General features: G+C 47.9%; 1 protein-coding gene across 4 annotated transcripts in view; it reads right to left on the minus strand.

Moving 5' to 3' along the window:
* TTC12 (tetratricopeptide repeat domain 12) overlaps positions 1-19,726 on the minus strand; it is a 37,320-nt gene extending 17,594 nt beyond the window's left edge. For 2 of the 4 annotated variants that reach the window (XM_044997298.1, XM_044997295.1), the window contains exons 1-11: positions 19,594-19,726; positions 15,651-15,745; positions 14,597-14,748; positions 13,330-13,360; positions 12,720-12,797; positions 11,715-11,836; positions 9,375-9,434; positions 5,287-5,358; positions 4,043-4,103; positions 2,776-2,964; positions 1,245-1,314 (exon numbers count right to left, since the gene is read on the minus strand). In XM_044997298.1, the coding sequence (XP_044853233.1) occupies positions 1,245-1,314; positions 2,776-2,964; positions 4,043-4,103; positions 5,287-5,358; positions 9,375-9,434; positions 11,715-11,836; positions 12,720-12,797; positions 13,330-13,360; positions 14,597-14,748; positions 15,651-15,714 (899 nt within the window). In that variant the 5' untranslated portion in view covers positions 15,715-15,745; positions 19,594-19,726. Of the gene's footprint in view, positions 1-1,244; positions 1,315-2,775; positions 2,965-4,042; positions 4,104-5,286; positions 5,359-9,374; positions 9,435-11,714; positions 11,837-12,719; positions 12,798-13,329; positions 13,361-14,596; positions 14,749-15,650; positions 15,746-16,213; positions 16,428-19,593 lie in introns of those variants that run through there. The other 2 variants (XM_044997296.1, XM_044997297.1) reach the window with 2 other exon arrangements.
* Between the last annotated feature and the right edge of the window lie 1,537 nt (positions 19,727-21,263).

Raw genomic sequence — 21,263 nt, forward strand, 5'->3', positions numbered from 1 at the left:
GAGTCAGAGAAACCCCATGGGCTTCTCTACCTGAGGATCTGCCCCAGGATTTTTTCTTTATGTTCCCAAGCTCCAAAACTGGCTATTTTAATAAACACGTTAGGAATGCCGCTTCCATTTCCCAGTCAGACTCCTTTGCCACTGGCTTTGCTAGACTGCCTGTATAGTTGCCTGCTTCATGGACCCCTGCTGAGCTCATCCCTGCACTCTATGGATCAGTGAGAGCTGGCTCACCAAAAAGCCACATATTCGTGTGGGTACGGGGACAAACTGCTTCATATCTCAAGCAACCACCAGTGGCGGATACTGATAGACTCTGAAGTGATCACCAGGATGCAGCCTTATTTGGAATCCTAAGGCACCACTCCCATTCATTTCAGCTTCTTGGGACCACCTCAAATCTCTCTGTGCTAGACCCATCTCAAACCAGCTGAAATTTCTGGTCGTCATGTCTTCTGCATAACATTTTGCAGCCAATACCTAACCGAACCCTTTCCAAATATATCACCAATGAGTCCGTCATCTTTTTCCAAAAAGAATTTCAAAAAACAGATTTCAGCACTAAGCAAATGGCTTTGATCTCATGCAGAGCATATATCCTCTCATCCACGAGGCAGACTGAATAGCACAGGGGCTTAAAGTCAAATAAGGTCACTAGCTCCTTTGCTTGACTAGTACAGTACAACACAACAGGCAGCCAAGAATATACAACTGATATAAGCAGTAGAAAGTATAAATCTTGGAGGACAATCCTCCCCCTCGATAATAGGGCTGAAACGGATGCCCAGAAACAGTTTTACAGCTTACATTAGAGCACATCCCCAGCTGGTGTAAGTTAACATCGCTCTTCTGGCATCAGCACGGCTGCATCAATTTACCCCAGCTAAGGATTTTGCCCTCAGTGCATTAAGTAACTGAGTTTCTGCATCTGAGATTCTTTTATGTTAAGTTTTACAAACCTACTCATCTTCGCAGCTTTGCAGAGGAATGAAAAGGACTAACCCTGCGGACGTACCCAGGTGACTAAAGACTGAAGCACAGCAGGTGTTTTGCCCGTTACATCCAAAAGAGCATTACTTGTCTAAAGGTCAAATAGAAGTCAATATAGTCAGACATTAAAATGCTGTCACAGTATCTTTTGATCATTTCATCTGAATTTCATGAGAAGCGATTGTGTTTCTTTAAATATCTTTTCATTTCCTCATGCTGTAATACCCCACTGTTCTCCTTACGAGATCCCTTACCGTCTTATGACCTTATTGTCGCTGATGATACTGAATCCATTGTTTGTTCTAAATAAAGTTTGTTCAGTGCCTGAAACAAATTCAGAGATAACCACATCAGCCCAGCAATCCATCTGGCTGATATATCATCACAAAGGCACAACTCCTGTTCTCTAGAAACAGTGTTAAGTGACAAGGTCACAATCAACAGCTTGGGGGGGGGGGGGCGGGAATTATACATATTTACATCATAAAAGGGGAAAATCCTCTAAACAGTATTAGGAGCAGAAACAGCAGTGAAGTATATACACTCTGATTCATGTCTATAATTGTATAGAGTGAGTAACCTCATTTAAAGAGCTTTGCGAGGAGTCAGGAAGATTTACACACCCGTCAGGCTTTGCAAATCAATTGTAAACATTTTTAAACAAACTGCTGTTAAAGGATCCAAATCGACACTGGAGTCCACATGGAATTGGAGGTGCTAAAGTCGGAAGAGCCCAGCCAGCTCACCGAGTCCAGGCCCCTGTTAAAGAAGAATACAGGTCCGAGAGAGAGGACATCTCACATACTGGAGGCTACACAGCTAGAAGAATGTAATGCACTGTACATATAAAGGGCTAGACCCTCATTTGGTGCCAGCTGGGTAGCTCCATTGGGAATTGGCCTAAAATTTACAGTATGCTTTAAAATTAAATCATAAAAATCAACTCCCTCTTTACTTATCTTCTAAGACCAGAGTTCTGCAACAACTGGCGATGCTCAAGCACCTGTACTCTTTGCTGTAGATTTCAACACATGCAATGGAAACACCTGAACTCAGAACTTGTCAGGATTTCAGTAGAGATGAGTCTAAACTGTGATTTTCACATCTGATATGAATTTGTCCAAAGTCTGCGTGGCTTTGGGTCTAGCATTACATTCGGAGCCCAACTCAAAGCCTTTCAATTCCAATGTTCTCTTCAAAAGGCAAAATGTTGGTGATTCATCTGATCATTTACATTATGTTAACAAGGATTAATTCACTATCCCAATGAACTGAACAACAGTGGCCAGTTTCAGAAGAAAGCTAGAGTACTGGATACTGAATGGATCCATGTGGTTACAGTTTACCATACATTCATGGGAGAAGTTTGCCATCCAGGTTTGTTACTGAACATCTATCCTCATTTCCCAAACTATGCGGTGTTTTCTCCTTTGATGTGGCACATAACTCTCAAGACTGTTAATGGGAGATCTGCTCACCTTCTCTAGGGGAAACAGAGCTGCCTTTCAATATCGACAAGGTAAGTGCTTCATGTTATTCTGCACAGCATGCCTGATTTGCACACAATTGTGCTCAGATTTTAGGCCCAAAAATATGTGACTGACTGTTTCATACATGCATTTACTGGCCCAAAACTTTTGAAATATCAAGCCCATAATGTATATATTTTTAAACAGGGGTAGAGTTTTTATAGGCCTGATCCAACTCTCATTAAAAGACTTCCGTCTATTTGGCTCATGGCCCAAGTTAGCACATTAGACAGACAGATTTGCATAAAATACTTACAATCTTTTATTGATTCAGTCAAAACTCTAATCCCGCCTGCATAATAAAGGATATTCTGGTCAGGTCTATTGAGCTTCTGGAGCAGCTCTTTCACAGATACAGCAGTATACTTTCCAGACTGAAATTCCTCCAGAGCTTTCTCTTCCTCTTTTTCTTTTCTTTCCTGTAAGTCTACTTCATTCATGCAGTCTTCAACACCAAAAGGAAGAGAAACTAAAAATGTAATTCAGTAAAGAGGCCACAAATTCTTGATACACATTAAGGACAGTGAGGAAAGAAATGGAACACCATTTGATATCCTAATGTTGACCAATATATGCTGGGCAAAATATACAGAATTACATTATCAATATGTATTATTGACACCACATATATTAATATGCACTAAGCACATAATACAAGTATAATGTTATATTGTATATATTTCTAGCAGGTACATATCTTAAATTGGCCTGTTTTTCTATATTCCTGTTCACTTATGCTAAGAATCCAGTAACACTTTTCAAAGTTGAAGTCAGCTTTGGCCTGAGAAAATAAGAAGCTTGTCAAAGGCAAAATGTTCTGCCCCGCAACAAGCTGGGGAGGTACCTTCACAGGCCAGTCCCTGGAATGCAGTATCCAAAACAAAGATAAGGGAGGTACAGAACAACAAATTAAGAAACTGGCAAAAAATGAATGAGTTGGATTTTAGTGACACGTAAAGAGTTTTGGTAACTTGTAAAATCATCCTATAAATACTCCTAGCTAAAATGCATAACTTGGGAAGCACACCTTCTGCAGAAAGTGAATTTAACAACACGGCACAAGACAGCTTCCTGGAAATTGGTATTGTATTGAACCTTTTTTCCTGTGCTATATTACTACTGGCTATTAGCAATAAACCTGACTGATATTGGCTATTTGGTCTCTTGAGTATATTTCATAATGAACCAAGGAATGGTCAAGCAATTGACTATATAATTTATCAACCATGTCAACTGTACAGAAAGGTTGCGAAGCAAAGAGGGAAGAACTGGCTCAGTGATTTGGGGCAACATTTTACATTATGCCTATAGCCCAATAAAAGTAGAATGACTCTTAGCTGTGGCCAGCCAAAGGGAAACGTTAGAGAAGAGACGTTAACTGGAAGAAGAAACAGTTGGATACAGAAACTGGATGGAAAGAATCCATAGAGAGGTTTAGAATGCATACGGCTGTTTTTTAATTTAAGTTCAGTTTTGATGACAGGCTAAAGATACCAGAAGAACCCTGACATTAGACTTCTTACCTTTAAATAGACTTTCCTTTTGGGGATCAATTTCTAAGATCTTCTGATAGGAGTTCCTGGACTTGATAAAAGAAACTCAAGACTATATTGTTAGTTGAAAACAAAAGGGAAAAGATTATGTAAAAGATATCTAACTTGACTGGGTCTGATCTAAGACCCTTTGAAATCAATCGACTAACTCCCATGGACGTCAGATGGAAGGGGGAAAAAATCAAATGTACAACTACAAAATAGGGAATAACTGGCTAGGTGGTAGTACTGCTAAAAGGATCTTGGGATTCTAGTGGAACAAAAATTGATTATGAGCCAACAATGTGATGCAACTGTGGAAAAGGCTAATATTCGGGGGTGTATTAACAGAAATGTTGTATCTAAGACATGACAGGTGGCACAATTAACACTCTGCACTGGTGAAGCCTCTGCTAGTATTCTAGCTGAGGCTTCACCAGTGCAGAGTGTTAATTGTGTCCAGTTTTAGGCGCTTCACCTGAACCAGATAAAAAGGCTTCAAAAATGTGTTAAGGACTACTATAAAGAGAACAATAATCAATTGTTCTCTATGTCCACTGAAGGTAGTTCAAGAAGTAACTGACTTTATCTGCTGCAAGATGGATTTAGTTTAGTTATTAGAAATAAAACATCTCTAAGTATCAGTAAGTGCTGGAATAGGTTACCAAAGGGAGGTTGTGAAACCTTGTCATTGGAGGGTTTTAAGAACAGGTTAGACAAACGTTAGAGATGGTCTAAGTATACTTGGTCCTGCCTCAGAATGGGGGGGATGGACTACACCACCTCCCAAGGTCCCTGCCAGCCCTAGAGTTCTGTGATTCTGTAATTACCATGTGCAATTATTCTCTATTATTATAATAATAATATTATTATTATTCTCTATTATTGTGTGAGCCTAAGTAATGGATAAAGCCCATTATAGTAACATGAGAGGGGATACTTTGTTTTAGACCTAATGCAGCCCTCACAAGAGCCTGCAGACATTTTGTCCCCCAAGCAGCCGATGTATGACAAGACATTAGCATAACATGCTATCATAAGTCAAGTGTATAAAACTCTCTCTCTCTCTTCCATTGCCTTATAATGCCAAACACTGTGCAGACTTATATTCTGCTAATTCCTATACGGGCATAAACCTTATTTAAGTTGCTAAACCAATGGAGTTACTCCAGATTTACACCGGAGTATTTAAAAAGAGAATGTGGCTCAACCCCCACAAGGACAGTATAGCTTACCTCACTGTAGTCCTTCAGGGCCAGATGAGCTTTTCCCATATGGAAATAGGCTTTAATACATTTTTCGTTGCACTGCATTAAAAAGAATTAATCAAATAGTTTAGAATGTTGAATCTTTACACACTGTCGTCTAACCTCCTGGATAATAAAGTTACAGCAACTGCCCAAAAAACTAACTATAACCGTGGAGTGTGCTGCACTTTGAGTGAAGCTGGCTGATTTTCAGTTAATTGAATAACACTTAGACCACCCTCTGTAACAAAATCAATTGCTATCACATGGAAATTTCTCAGTACACTTTCCACTTTCATTCACACAGAATACTACTAAGGACGTATTCAACTTTTCAGGCAGGGACAACATTCATATTTGGGAAAAGGGTCACCCTTCTTCCACAGCACCCTATAAACTGCAAAACGTAGACCCAGTCTCGCCATTTGATAGCCTTAGGCCACAATTGGGAGGAAATCAACAATATGACATTAATCATACATACAGACTAGTGGCTTAATCAGAAATAAGAGCATGGACCCATACTTTGCATATATTAAAAATTTAAAAAACCTAGGGCCGTATCCACTGTGGGTGTTAACTAGAATAGTTTCATTGACTTCAGTATCATAACGTATTCTTAGATGAGGATCGGGACCTACGTTTCCATATCAAGAGAAGTATCAGAGGGGTAGCCATGTTAGTCTGGATCTGTAAAAGCAGCAAAGAGTCCTGTGGCACCTTATAGACTAACAGACGTATTGGAGCATGAGCTTTCGTGGGTGATACCCACTTCTTCGGATGCATGTAGTGGAAATTTCTGTATACCTGCCCCTGGAAATTTCCACTACATGCATCCGACGAAGTGGGTATTCACCCACGAAAGCTCATGCTCCAATACGTCTGTTAGTCTATAAGGTGCCATAGGACTCTTTGCTGCTTTTACATATCAAGAGAACTTTCTATACTGTTTCCTTAGCAAATCAGATTTCTGAGTATCCCAAGTATCTGGATTGATCATCTGCAAAACGTCTGTAGTGGCCTTCTGCTATCATGCCTTCTCTTCCTAGGCTGGTCACCTCCACAGGTATGGGATTTTGGAAATGTGAGGTTTAAACTTATTTGGAATTGTGTGGCTGGTATACTTTTTGGAGTTTTTGAGTTAATTCACAAAAAAATCATTTAGAGCTCATTAATTTCTAAGGATGGCTCCTATCAGTCTGTATCATGGACATGTAAAATACTGTTCGGCTGTCCAGATTAAATTTTGCCAAACATAGCCATTCCCTATGCCTAATGATTCTCATCAGCTTTCTTGCAAGGGTTGTTCTGCACTACATCAGATCTTCGTACAGCAGAACTCTTAAATTAACAGCTGTTATAATATTAGGAGTAATGGAGAAACAAGGTAGCAGAAGACTTCAATACATAAGTCTTTCTGCTCGTCCCCAAGCAAACTGGCCGCAGTTCAAACACTCCCACTGGATGTAAGGGAACTGTTGGCTGGAGTTGCACATAGACTGACAGAAATCAAAACCATTAATTTACCAAACAAGAAAGTAAATTGGTAATAAGTGGTAAGGTGAACCCAAACGTACAAGAACTTGAAAATGCTGCTCTTACAACTATTTACAAGGACGATTAGCAAAGATAGTCACTGTTGACTGCCACTCAGGTAAGTTTAGCCAATTCTTTGTCCTGAATTTTTCTTGAGGAATTATTACCAGTACCTTCTTTATTTTTGTGTCACCCTTGCCGGAGTTTCTCTGTGTAATTAAAAGCCTCACAGGGTACAGCTACACCGCAATAAAAAACTTGTGGCACCAAGTCTCAGAGCCTGGGTCAGTTGACTCAGGCTCACAGGGCTATAAAATTGCAGTGTCAGTGTTTGAGATTGGGCTGGAGCCTGGGCTCTGAGGACCCTGCGAGGGGGGCAAGAAGTCAGACCCCGGGCTCCAGCCCTAGCCTGAACATCGACACTGCAATTTTATAGCCCCACAGCCCAAGCCAGAGTCAGATGGCCCGGGCTCTGAGACTCAGTGCCATGGGCTTTTTATCACAGTGTAACATGCAATTACATTGCTTAATGCACACCCAACCTTAATCGCAGCTGAAGTTTCACATTTTTCTTGAGCAGCCCTGCCAAGAATGAAATGAGTCCTTTATTGTCACTAGTTTTGATGATTTCTTGGTTTCACAGTTAAGGAACATCACACTCCCAATGTTAACCAACCGGCTGATCTTTTCCAGTTCAACTGAGTGTAAGAAGAACATTAATTTCCCGATATTACGTTGCTAATCCTATTAATGATGTGTCAGTGTTATATCGCATTTAATGGGTACTAATGTTTTAAAGCCACTGAGTTTGGATTCAGACCTTTCTTTTTGGCTTTTAGTATATTTCTCCACCTTTCCAAATGTCACATGAATACTTTCTAGTAGGAGGATTCACTGCAAGTTTAACAAGGCTATTGCCTTTACATTTTTAAAACAGATCAGCAGAACGCTCCCAGAGAATGTTTGCAAGGGGCTTTATCATTAGTTCTATAAAACTTAAATATTTGAATAAAATATTTAATTAAAGAGCTGAAAAAGGATTCCAGCTAGACACTGTTTAAAATGTTAATGTCCTTTGTATCAGGAAAGTTAGCTCAGTATGACCAAGGGACTTCTCGGTGCCAGCTGGCAGAGGGCACAGGGAGTGCACAAGGTTTTACAGGGAGCCCCTGGGTTGGATACTGGCATAATAGTTCACCAAAGGGAGGTACATGAGGTCTCTACCATGAGCTAGTAGCTCTCCAATCATCATAATTATTGGAAGATGTTTTAAACTATTTTCTGTACCGTGATATGCAGAATATTAGGTTCCAAAACTGTTTAAATAAAGCTCATCACCTGACTCAAGATGAGCCTCAGGGCTAACTCAATCAGCATATACAACAATGGACACCCATAGTGCAGGCTATGTGTACTGCCTGCGCCAGGTGCAGGCCTGAGAATTTACAACTAAGGAACCCCACGATAAGCTTCTGAAGAGGGAACTTCCTGGGGTAAGGACAATAGCCTGTTCTAGTATGCATGTTACGATTTAATTTTATATGTAACCATTTGTTTCCAATACTTCTACTTGCTATCATGTGAATCTCTGTGCTTTATTAAGTAAACTTATACTTGACTTCACTATAAGCACATCTGTGTTATGCGGAGCAGATGCCTGAGGTGGAACTGGTAAGCTGGGGTGTACAGTTTCTTTGGAAGCAGCAGATATATGAATACTGTGAGTGTCCAGTAGATCTGGGGTTGGATACTCCAGGGAGACGCTTGGAGGGCTTGAGTGTTGGATTGTGCCCATTACTAACCTATAGAGAAACAGTCAGGCCCGAGTAGCATAGTGCTTGTGTTGCCTGTGGCTGGTGGAGTTAGGGAGCTGACCACTAGCAGGTACAGAAAGGCTTCCTCACACTAAGGGCAGGTAATAGCAAGCTACCTCACAGTCCTGGGTACCCCAGAGAAACATCGCACTCAGCATTAGCTGTTCATTTCAGTTTTTAAAAGAATGCTGAAAATTGCGTAACAATGTTGCATTTTGTCTCCACCTGGGAAGTAACACCAGGCTACCACTATGCATGAGCCCCCTTCTCTTCAGCAGAACTTGAACTGATCACCAAGGACCAGAGTTTAAGTCATGCCAAGGGCCTTCAATGATCCTTTGCACGGTGATGAATTTCACCCATGTTGACACATTTGCAGCAAATCTCCATTAAAAACATACAATTCTCTGAAATACTCCTCTGTGATGAGAATTGCTTCCATGATGACAAGTTGTGAGGTCAAACACACACAGCAGGGTTGTATCACTAACTGACTATGTATAAATAGGCCTCTGGCATCAATAGCACAGTGCATGCTAGGACATGAGATTGAATCATGATCTCTAGACTAGATAAATAAAGACGTAAACAGTGTTAATATTGTTGAAATGCCACTTAGAAATGAAATTGGGCAGCCAGTGACACACATCTCAGTTGGCATGTTTAATACTGACTAGTTATACTCTGTGTCCTACCAACTGATTGAAGAAACTGCAAAGCAGTTACCTTTAAAGCCCATTCACAATCATTGATTACTTTCTTGTACTCCTGCAACTTCATGTGAGCCTGAAATAAAGCCAAGATGGGATACAGATCAGCAGACTTATCAGTCCAAAGAAGAATTAGAATACTGTGTATCTCTGTAATGTTTTTCCAAGTTCAAAGCACTGTGCAGACATTAAAGTGATATGCTTTAACCCACAGGAAGTGCCAACATATTGACTGATACAAAATTAACTGCTCCTTAACCCTTCTGGTGTTTTACCATGTCTGTGCATCAGAGTGCAGTGGATTTTCAAGTGAGTTAAACACAAGCCAAGCACAAAACTCACATGGGGCTGCACTAAACTTAGGGCAGGAAGAAGTCCTCAGTTCACAATTAAAAATGTGACATCTTTCAGAATAAAGGCAGCTTGAAAAAAAATATATCCCCCACTGAACCTTCCTTTCATGTCAGGGTGCGGGTGGGGGGTGACCTGTGCACTGTGCTGTCACTGCACAGGGAGGGTGGGAGGGAAGGGCAGAGCAATGGAGCTTGTGGGACAAACAATCCTTCCATGATGAGGCTTCATTCTGACCCTCCCTGCAGGACAGAGGCTGCAGTCACAACAGGAATAAAACGAATGTAACAAGACAGCTGAACCATTCCCACATGGTCAAGTGAGGAGCTAAAGTCTGGGTTGTGACTGTCAGGTTTGGTTTTCCTTCCTGGAAGCCAGAGGCACAGGCTGGGAATTAAAATAATGTCTGTCCAATGATTTTCTGAAGTGCAACTGTGCCTTTTTATAATCTCAAGGGAAATGAGATAACCTGCTGAACAGAAACACATTTACATCAATATTAGTACCATAATCTTGTGGCAAGGACCCAACCACCGATACCCACTGCAAGCAAAATGCCCACTCCATAGGTTGCATGCCATTGAGTAAAAGGTCACAGAACCTACTGCTTCTCACATTATTAGCAGTTTTCTCAACACAGCATCAGCTTATACTAGTCAGTCCTTTAGCTAGAGTGGGAGAGATCTGTGCAACAATGCCAAAAATGTAGGGTGCAGACCCTGTTGCTGATGCATGGTAGGGAGGGGTCTTACAGGTACACACAATGGAATGGATTGCAAAGCTTTTGGGAATGATTTCAACAGTCAAACATAACACTGATTGGAAGTACTGAAGTACGGGCAGGATTTGCATTTGGGGAAGAAGGATGCCACTGGGTTTAAAGCACTGGACTAGGAGGCATGAGACTTGAGTTCTGTTCCCAACAGAGACTTCCTGTGTGACCGACCTATCTAAGGGGTGTGAAATTCTATGGCCTGTGTTATGAAGCAGGTTAGACTAGATGATAAGGTCTTAGGGAAAGACACTGTTCTGTGTTTTTAGAGCACCAGCACATGAGGGTCCTAGTTCATGACAGCGGTTCCTAAGGGCTATGATAATACAAATAAATAATGATCATCCTAAGGTCCACCTTCTGGCCTTAAACTCTATTAGTCTATTATTAAAGATATAATATTTGGCAAATGGAGGAGAGAAGAACTCTGCCGGCCCACCTTGGCATACAAGGTCGGTAAAGAGCTCATCACCTGTGGTAACATTTAGCTCTCTACAGGCTATTTAGAATATGTCAGGAGGACAGATTCTTCCCTTCATATGGGCATGTCAGAGAATTAGCCCCCATTAGAGATTATGAAAAAAGAGAGGCAAGGATGGGAATATAGACTCTCCTTGCACTAAGCTACAAAAGGTGCATGACTGATTATTTTTGCTTCCTGTTTTCTTTTAGTACCAGCTATTGGGCACTCAATAGCAGGTCTGATTGGCACATTACATGAGGATGGATATTACATTATAGGCTGTATGTTGATGGCTCAATACTTTCTGTTAGACACTTGCATATAGAGAGCATAAAACGCTTCACATGACTGAGGAATTAGTTCAGGGCCATAAAAGGCAGCATGATTTGCATCACAGCCTCTCCAGTGAAGCTGAATTCTTGACCAGTGCAAGAAACTAAAGGGAAAGTTTCAATACAGAGCTTAGTCTGAATTACTTTGCTGGTAGCTTTTAATCATATTAATATTCACTGTTGCTAGCATGGCAGTAAGTAGATCCCATCAACTCCTGTTAGCAAAAATGAGACCTAAAGCACCACTGTGGACAATGGCCCGGGACAAACTACCTTATGTGCTGCTTTTCCTCCCTTTTCCAGGTCATCTGCAACATACCTGAACTTCTGAAATTGGCTTAGACAACAGAGTGATGATTCTCATGTGCCATCTGCAGGTAGCATAGGCTGTTTTGTACCTAAACAATACATCTATAGCAGATTTTTTCACACACTGACCTGTGCTCTGTTCGTGTACAGCACCTGCATATCCTTCTGTTTCTCCAGCCCTTCGGTGTATAGCTGGATAGCTGTGGCATAGTCTCCGTTACTGAATGCATCATTTCCCTTCTCTTTCAGGGCTGCAGCAACAAGAGTCATGCATTGGAAATGTCAGTATTTCCAGTTGTAAACACAGTGGACAGAAGCCATGTTCTCCTGCTGCAACTTGCCCTGAGATTCCCACTGTATTGCCTCTATCGGAACTGTGTTCATCGGGCATAGCATGCAACAGACTTTTCTGTGTGTATTTTCATTTACGCACCCCTTTCATGTTCTAAAAGACAAACTCAGGCCATTTGTATTTTCTCTTTATAGCCTACAACTTGCATCTTCCCACACACCACATCTCTCTCACTCCCAACCTTAAGTCTCTTTATCGTGAAGAGGACAGCTATCAAGAGGAATGGGTTCCAAAAGACCTCAGCACCTACTGTGCATAGCCCATGTTCTCTTCTAATCAAGGGTATTCATACGATCATTGGTACAATGGAACAGCACATGCCAGATTCCTTGTCCCCAGTCTCATCAATGTGCATACACAATGCACGGTCAACCTGTGGAACTCCTTGCCAGAGGATGTTGTGAAGGCTAAGACTATACCAGGATTCAAAAAAGAACTAGATAAGTTAGTGAAGGATAGGTCCATCAATGGCTATTAGCCAGAATGGACAGGGATGGTGTCCCTAGCCTCTGTTTGCCAGAAGATGGGAATGTGCGACAGGGGATGGATCACTTGATGATTACCTGTTCTGTTCATTCCCTCTGGGGCACCTGGCACTGGCCACTGTTGAAAGACAGAATTCTGGGCTAGATGGACTTTTGGTCTGACCCAGTATGGCCGCTCTTATGTTCTCAGGTTCCTATAAAAGTGTGGCTAACAGGCTAGCTTACCAGCTTAATTCAGCTCTGATCTTTGTAAGGAGTGCTTAGTGGACATCAAAAATGTAAAACTTCAGCAATTACCATTCGCCAAACGTTCATTTTTCTTCCTTCTTTTGGCTCGTTCTTTTGCATCTTTCTCCAATGCTGCCATGAAGCTGTCTGAGAGCCAGCAGAGTTAGGGTAGCGTTTCAGTCAATGAAAGAAAAGATTTCCTCATTAAAATCAAATTGCAGATGAGAGAAAAGTCATTTCTGAGACGTTTTCTTCACAAAGAAAATCTTAAGGAGGTATTTCATTAATCTGATACAACTCGGAACATGAGTGATAAGCTATTATGCTAGGCCATAATGCTGCCCTAGATTTGCATACCCGCCTCTTTAAGTAGCTCTTCTCTAAGAGATGCTTCTTTTTGATTCAGAATAATGGGGTTCTTAGATGCAAGGTAGAGAATATGCTGAAAAAAAATCTTTACTATGCACAATCCAGCCAGGCACACAGGACTTGTAAGCAATTAGAACTTTCTGAGACAACTCTCAGAGTCAACTGAAAGATTCACATTGACTTCAGCTGGAGTTGGATCAGGCCCTGCATCAGGCATATGAATCAGGGAAAGCAATCTGAATCCTTACTCTAGCTTTACTGAGACAAATTGAACAGGGGATAATTATTGGAGAGGAGAACCCTGCCCTACCTCGTCTCACTGTCTCCATATCCCGTGTGGCCTGAAAAAGTTGGATGAGTGACACACAAACACATAGACAAAAAGGTTAGGTTTGAACTGGAATGAAAATAAATTTAAGTATAGTTATTTCTAAACTAGCTGCAATTTTCATGAGAAAATATGGATTGCAAAAAATAGATCACATTCATTTTTCAAAGCAGCTTAAAACACAGATGTATTACATGAGTCTGTAAAAAGCGACAGAGTCCTGTGGCACCTTGTAGACTAACAGACGTATTGGAGCATAAGCTTTCGTGGGTGAATACCCACTTTGTCAGTCTTGGAGCATACGTATTGGAGAAGCCGTATTGGAGCATACGTCTGTTAGTCTATAAGGTGCCACAGGACTCTGTCGCTTTTTACAGATCCAGAGTAGCACGGCTACCCCTCTGATACTTGGCAACATGAGTCTAGTAACAAGAGAATCATTTTTTAAACTTGTCAAAACTAACTCCATCATTAGCATTTAAAGTCACAAAGCAGAAGAAAACAATTCAATCCTCAGGTGTCCTCTTGCAAAATCAGTTTGGCTAAGAATCTCTGTTAGACTCTTCACATGGGAAAATTCACCACTGCAATCTGATTATTCTAACTGCTATACCAATCTGCTGGGGTACATTTCATAATTTAAGCATTTATTTTAATAAGACGAGGTGCAGCTGCACAACACCTAGGGCAGCTTTTCAAAGATATGTAGGTGTCTAAAGATGCGGATAGATGCTTAGTGGGATTCTCTAAAGTGCCTAAGCAGGATAGGTGCCCAAATTCTATTGATTTCCACAGGTGTTAGGTGCCTAACCTGCTTAGATACTTCTGAAAATCCCACTAGGTGCCTATCTGCATATTCAGGTACCTGAAAATCTAGCTCCTAATATCTGAATTAAAGTCTCTCAAGACTTCGACTGGCTTTGGATCAGGCCCCTAGGAAGCAGCAAACAGTAGCCACGTGTTACAGCATCTCAGCATCTGCTTCTTCTTTGCTATTAGCACCCAGTGATCTCCTTTTCATCTCCTGAAGAACAGGTATAGGCTGTAAAACATGATGTGGGGTATTCTCTCATATGCTTTCCAGTGAGGAAAATTAAACATAGGTTTAAGCTACATTCAACTTGTATTTTTAACAATACTTATGAGGTTTGTCTTGGGTTTGCATAAGTGGCAGGATAGCTACACTTGGATCATTTGAAAGACACTAACCGCCTACATCTGATACTCGAAAAGAGATCATAAATCTTACCACATCTTGTGAGTTAATAACTGTTCTGTTCAACTTGGTCTTACATTCTCCATCATCTCTGACCTCTTGGATATGAAGTCTTTTCTCTGTATCAGAGATAGCTTTTTCCTGGACAGCTGGGTCTGTGGAGTTCAAGCCTTGAACCAAATTGGCTAAAACAAACCAAACAAATATGAAATAAAATTAACTTAGAGAGACCAGGAGTGAAGTTCTCCCTTTGGTTACACATGCCTTTGAAGCCAGAAGGAGCTGAATGTGTCATTGAGGGTATGTCCATGCCTTGAGGTGGGGTGTGATTCCCAGCTTGAGGAGACAGTGCACTAGTTCTCATCAAGCTAGCACACTAAACATAGCCACACAAGCTGTGGTACTCAGGGCGTCTAGCCAGTTTATGCCCATCCGAGACCCTATACACATACTCAGGGTGACTGGCCTATTCCACAGCTTGTGCTTCCATGGCTACATTCTACTTGCAGTGTGCTAACTCAAGGAGAGCCAGTGAGAGTATGTCTCCTCAACTTGGGAATCACACCCCCAGCTCAAAAAGTGTAGGTGTGCACTAAAAGACTTGATGTAACATACAGATGACAAGGACAACATTTATACATTAAAAAAAATCATCTGTTCTTGGCCTTTTGGCTATGATTCAGGGTAGCTTCAGTTAATACATGAGACTTCCTCCATAGGTTATAGCTCCAAATGTTGGCAGGGGGATGGACTCAATCAGGATTGGGGCCTCACTCTATGAAAGTATTTCTTATAAACAGTGCTATACATAAGGAAAGATCATGGCCAACATTTTCTAAAGCAATACCTGATTTTGACTGTTTCTGTTACTTGGTGCCCAACTAAAGACAATTTGGGTCTGGTTTTCAGAGGTGCTAAGCACCCACAGTTCTTATCAAGATCAGCTGGAGTTAGGGGAGGTCAGTATATCTGCAGGGTGGGCACTGAAATGAGAAGCCAATGCTGTCCTTAACACACTGACTTCGCCTGAGCAACACGTGCTCCGACCAAGTGTAAATCTGGCCCACCATCTTTACAGTACACTTACCAATTTCATCCACATCTCTCAGGAATTTCTGCAAATCTCTCTCCTCCAGCTCATCAGCCATCATGGTTCAGAATGACTAAGGGGTGGATTGGAACCTAGAGGAACGAACAACAAGAGAAAAAAAGAAGCTTACGAAGTCTAAAAATAAAACAACAGCTTTGTTGCCACATCTGGGAAAGCTGGATGGCTCACAACATTGGTTCATTTTCCCTTTACCATTCACGTGGGCTTTGACAGTTGGTTTCCAGCCCAGAACTACAGCGAGCACCATCATACAGTTACTCAGAATATTACACAATGTCAACCTCAAGCCCCCCGGGACACGGGTTTGTGTCACAAAATCACCACCACTATCAGCACTTAGTTGATCACATTTTCAAAAGTGCTCAGGATCCTGGCTCCACGGGCCCTTTGCAAACAGCATCATGCCTGAGGGTTATGGAGACCGAGTTCTCCTATCACACTCCCTACCCCACACCCAACAAGGGCCAAAGTGGGCTGGCAGGGAAAGCTGGCCCTGGTGCTGCTACCCAGGCAGACCCGAAGGCTCCATCCGCTAGCACCTTTGCCTGCAAGGAAGTCACACATAGTGGCCCGTTAGAGCACCTGGGGGGTGGGGCTGGACGTCATGGGCAGGGAGAGATTGGGCACTGTAGGGACAGGGGGCAGCAGGAGGGGGGGAGATTAATGGCAGGGAGAAGTTGGGGAACTGGGAGGTGGGAGCAAGGAGAGGTGGGGCTCGGAAAAGTTGGGAAGCAGTTGGGGTGCTGTGGGGTGGGGGAGCAGGGGTGGGGGAGTCAGTGAGGACTGGGGGGGCTGCAGGGTGGGGAGCAGGGGTGGGGAGAGATGGAGCAGAGGGCCACAGGGGGAGGTGGGGGCAATGAGGGCACTGTGGGAAACGGAGAGGTTGGGGCCACAGGGTGGGGAGCTGAGAAGCAGCTAGAGGTGGGGGGCCTGCGAGGTGGGATGGGGGGCTGCAGGAGATGGGGGAAATGGGGGTGCTATGGGTAGCAGAGAGAGGTTGGGGCTGGGAGGGATGGGGTGTGGGCTGCAGGGAGAGCAGGCAAAGGTGGGGACTGTGGGGGGGGGCAATGGAGGGGCTGCGGGTAGCACGGAGAGGTGGGGCAGGGGTTGCAGGGAGGGGGGCTGGGGAGTGGAGAAAGGTGGGAACTGTGGGGGGGCTGCACAGAGGGGGGAATGATCAGGGGCTGGAGGGGAAAGTGGGGCTGCAGGGTGGGGGGCCTGGGGCGCAGGGAGAGATGGGGATCAACGGGAGGGGGCTGAAGACCAGGGAGAGACGGGGGGGGGGCAATGGGCGGCTGGGGAGCAGGGAGAGACAGGGGGCTGCGCGGAGGGGGGGCAGATGGTAGGTGGGGAGACACGGGGGGGCTGCGCGGAAGGGGGAAGGTGGGGGCTGGGGAGCAGGTGGGGAGACACGGGGGGCTGCGCGGAGGGGGGAGCGGGGAGCAATGGGGGGCTGGGGAGACACGGGGGGGCTGCACGGCGGGGGAAGGTGGGGGGCTGGGGAGCAGGTGGGGAGACACGGGGGGGCTGCGCGGAGGGGGGAAGGTGGGGTCCGGGAGCAGGTGGGGAGACACGGGGGGCTGCGCGGAGGGGGGAAGGTGGGGGGCTGGGGAGACACGGGGGGGCTGCGCGGAGGGGGAAGGTGGGGGCTGGGGAGCAGGTGGGGAGACACGGGGGGGGTTGCGCGGAGGGGGGAAGGTGGGGGCTGGGGAGCAGGTGGGGAGAAGCGGGGGGCTGCGTGGAGGGGGGAAGGTGGGGGCTGGGGAGCAGGTGGGGAGACACGGGGGGGCTGCGCGGAGGCGGGAAGGTGGGGCTGGGGAGCAGGTGGGGAGACACGGGGGGGCTGCGCGGAGGGGAGAAGGTGGGGGCTGGGGAGCAGGTGGGGAGACACGGGGGGGCTGCGCGGATGGGGGAAGGGGGGGCTGGGGAGCAGGTGGGGAGACACGGGGGGGCTGCGCGGAGGGGGGAAGGGAAGGGGGGCTGGGGAGACACGGGGGGGCTGCGCGGAGGGGGGAAGGGGGGGCTGGGGAGACACGGGGGGGCTGCGCGGAGGCGGGACGGGGGCGCTGGGGAGCACGGGGGGGCTGCGCGGAGGGGGGAAGGGGGGGCAGGGGAACAGGTGGGGAGACACGGGGGGGTCTGCGCGGAGGGGGGAAGGTGGGGGCTGGGGAGCAGGTGGGGAGACACGGGGGGGCTGCGCGGAGGGGAGAAGGTGGGGGCTGGGGAGCAGGTGGGGAGACACGGGGGGGCTGCGCGGAGGGGGGAAGGTGGGGGCTGGGGAGCAGGTGGGGAGACACGGGGGGGCTGCGCGGAGGGGGGAAGGTGGGGGCTGGGGAGCAGGTGGGGAGACACGGGGGGGCTGCGCGGAGGGGGGAAGGTGGGGGCTGGGGAGCAGGTGGGGAGACACGGGGGGGCTGCGCGGAGGGGGGAAGGGGGGGCTGGGGAGCAGGTGGGGAGACACGGGGGGGCTGCGCGGAGAGGGGACCGGGGAGCAATGGGGGGCTGGGGAGACACGGGGGGCTGCGCGGAGGGGGGAAGGGGGGGCTGGGGAGACACGGGGGGGCTGCGCGGAGGGGGGACCGGGGAGCAATGGGGGTCTGGGGAGACACGGGGGGGCTGCGCGGGGGGGGTTGGGGGGGCTGGGGAGACACGGGGGGGCTGCGCGGAGGGGGGACCGGGGAGCAATGGGGGGCTGGGGAGCAGGGGGGGAGACACGGGGGGGCTGCGCGGAGGGGGGAAAGGGGGGGCGGGGAGCAGGCGGGGAGACACGGGGGGGCTGCGCGGAGGGAGGAAGGTGGGGTCCGGGAGCAGGTGGGGAGACACGGGGGGGCTGCGCGGAGGGGGGAAGGGGGGGCTGGGGAGCAGGTGGGGAGACACGGGGGGGCTGCGCGGAGGGGGGAAGGGGGGGCGGGGGAGACCCGGGGGGGCGGCGCGGAGGGGGGAAGGTGGGGGCTGGGGAGCAGGTGGGGAGACACTGGCGGGGGCTGCGCGGAGGGGGGAAGGGGGGGCTGGGGAGCAGGTGGGGAGACACGGGGGGGCTGCGCGGAGGGGGGAAGGGGGGGGCTGGGGAGCAGGTGGGGAGACACGGGGGGGCTGCGCGGAGGGGGGAAGGGGGGGCTGGGGAGCAGGCGGGGAGACACGGGGGGGCTGCGCGGAGGGGGGAAGGGGGGGGCTGGGGAGCAGGTGGGGAGACACGGGGGGGCTGCGCGGAGGGGGAAGAAGGGGGCGGGGGAGCAGGCGGGGAGACGCGGGGGGGCTGCGCGGAGGGGGGAAGGGGGGGCTGGGGAGCAGGTGGGGAGACACGGGGGGGCTGCGCGGAGGGGGGAAGGGGAGCAATGGGGGGCTGGGGAGACATGGGGGGGCTGCGCGGAGGGGGGAAGGGGGGGCTGGGGAGACACGGGGGGGCTGCGCGGAGGGGGGAAGGTGGGGGCTGGGGAGCAGGTGGGGAGACACGGGGGGCTGCGCGGAGGGGGGAAGGTGGGGGGCTGGGGAGCAGGTGGGGAGACACGGGGGGCTGCGCGGAGGGGGGAAGGTGGGGGCTGGGGAGCAGGTGGGGAGACGCGGGGGGGCTGCGCGGAGGGGGGAAGGTGGGGGCCGGGGAGCAGGTGGGGAGACACGGGGGGGCTGCGCGGAGGGGGGAAGGTGGGGGCCGGGGAGCAGGGGGGGAGACACGGGGGGGCTGCGCGGAGGGGGGAAGGGGGGGGCTGGGGAGCAGGTGGGGAGACACGGGGGGGCTGCGCGGAGGGGGGAAGGGGGGGCTGGGGAGACACGGGGGGGCTGCGCGGAGGGGGGAAGGTGGGGGGCTGGGGAGCAGGTGGGGAGACACTGGCGGGGGCTGCGCGGAGGGGGGAAGGTGGGGGCTGGGGAGCAGGGGGGGAGACACGGGGGGGCGGCGGAATGGGGCGGGGCCCCTGCTCACCCCGGGCGGAAGCCAGGGCGGAAGCGCGGCAGGAACCCGGCCAGCAGCGTCCTGCCGGTCGCCCTGGTAACGAGCCCTTGATGCTCCGCCCCTTCCTCCCTCGGAACCGCCGCGACGGCGTCCGAAGGCGCAGCCAATCGCGGCCGCCGGTGGGCGGGGCCTGGCAGGAGGGACGCGGCGGCGCTGTGCGGGATGGGCGGGGCCCCTCAGAGGGACCGGGCTGGGGTGGGCGAGCTGCCGCGGAGAGGCAGAAAGATCCCCGGGGAGGCGGGGGTCAGAGGTCATAGGTTTGTCCAATGGGGTTGGAGGAGCCTGTAACGCACCATAAAGCCCCTCCCCTTGCACCCCCCCAGAACAGAGCCCCCCCAGCCCAGGTAGCGCCCCCCCCACCCCATGAGCCTCCTTCTGCAACAGCCCATTGGCAGCCGCCGCCTCCGCCCGGGCAGGTCCTGGCCAGGGACGAGAGCCCGGCGGCACGTGGCCGGCGGAGGGGCTAGTGCCCGTGACCACGCCCTGCGGCTCAGCGCCCCCCACGGTTATTCCTGATCCGGGGCAGCCAGGTTAATCGCAGGTGTCTGCGGGCCCGTTGCCAGGCCGTGACCAGGCCGTGGCCTCTCCTGACCTCAAGGCCGATCACGTACGGGCACTCTGTCTCCCAGGCAGGCAACGTAATCAGAGACAGTTACACAGAAGAGCCTCTTCAACCACAGCTGCCCACTGGCCCATCCTCCCGCCCCAATGCCAGCCATGACGCCATCAAAGATCCTGGGGCTTCAGAACTGTATCTTTATTTTAGTTAACTTTTGAACTCTAATAAAAATCCCTCCTCCCTCACGTCTCGCTCTTTGGATTTATTCGCTCGTTGAGGGAAGGCCAACAGCTATTTTCTCTTAAAGAGCGCATTTTATTTAATGGTGTTGTCAGATGATGTGACAAGGGAGACAAGAAACAAGAAAGCTCTCATGATGAGGTGAACCCGCAACTGTCATCAAACACTCAATAATAATTGTCAACAGGGAGCGGGTCAGAAATCCCCCCATGAACATTCAATTGATACAGCAGAGGAAAACTATCATTTTCTGTCAGAAATAATGATTCATTTTCATGCTGTCTAGCGGCGAGTATTCACTCTGAAGAACCAAGTAGGCATTGCAGAAATACAGAAAAGCCCTTTGTTCTCACTGTGTATCGAGCTGGAACCAAACTAGAAATCACATTACACTGTCATCTGTGTTGTAACACTTACTCAGGGAAACTGGAATTTTATTTTTAAGCCTAGATAAACTTGCTCATGTGAAACCAGAAATTGGGCTTTCTTGCTTCTATCATTACGTGTCAATGGAAAAAATATTTGGAAATACTGATTTTTCTACCGACTTGTCTTTTTCTTGTATAACACCTAGCACAACAGGGTCCTAGTCCATGTGTGGAGTTCTTAGGTACTACCCCAGTACAAACAATAATTTTCATTTTGCTTCAGTTTGTGTGTTTGTAATGTGCTTTGATAACCTCAAGCAAAGGATATTTACAGTACAGAAATGCAAAGTATGAGTTGATGTAACACGAGAACCCAATGTAAGCAAAAGTGGATAACCCAAATTATTATTTTGACTTTATAGAACAAAACAACCCCAAATTTTATTTAAGTTTATATTTTAAAACAGACAGCT

Source organism: Mauremys mutica, chromosome 22 (genome assembly GCF_020497125.1).
Source record: "Mauremys mutica isolate MM-2020 ecotype Southern chromosome 22, ASM2049712v1, whole genome shotgun sequence".
NCBI classification, from domain to species: domain Eukaryota; kingdom Metazoa; phylum Chordata; order Testudines; family Geoemydidae; genus Mauremys; species Mauremys mutica.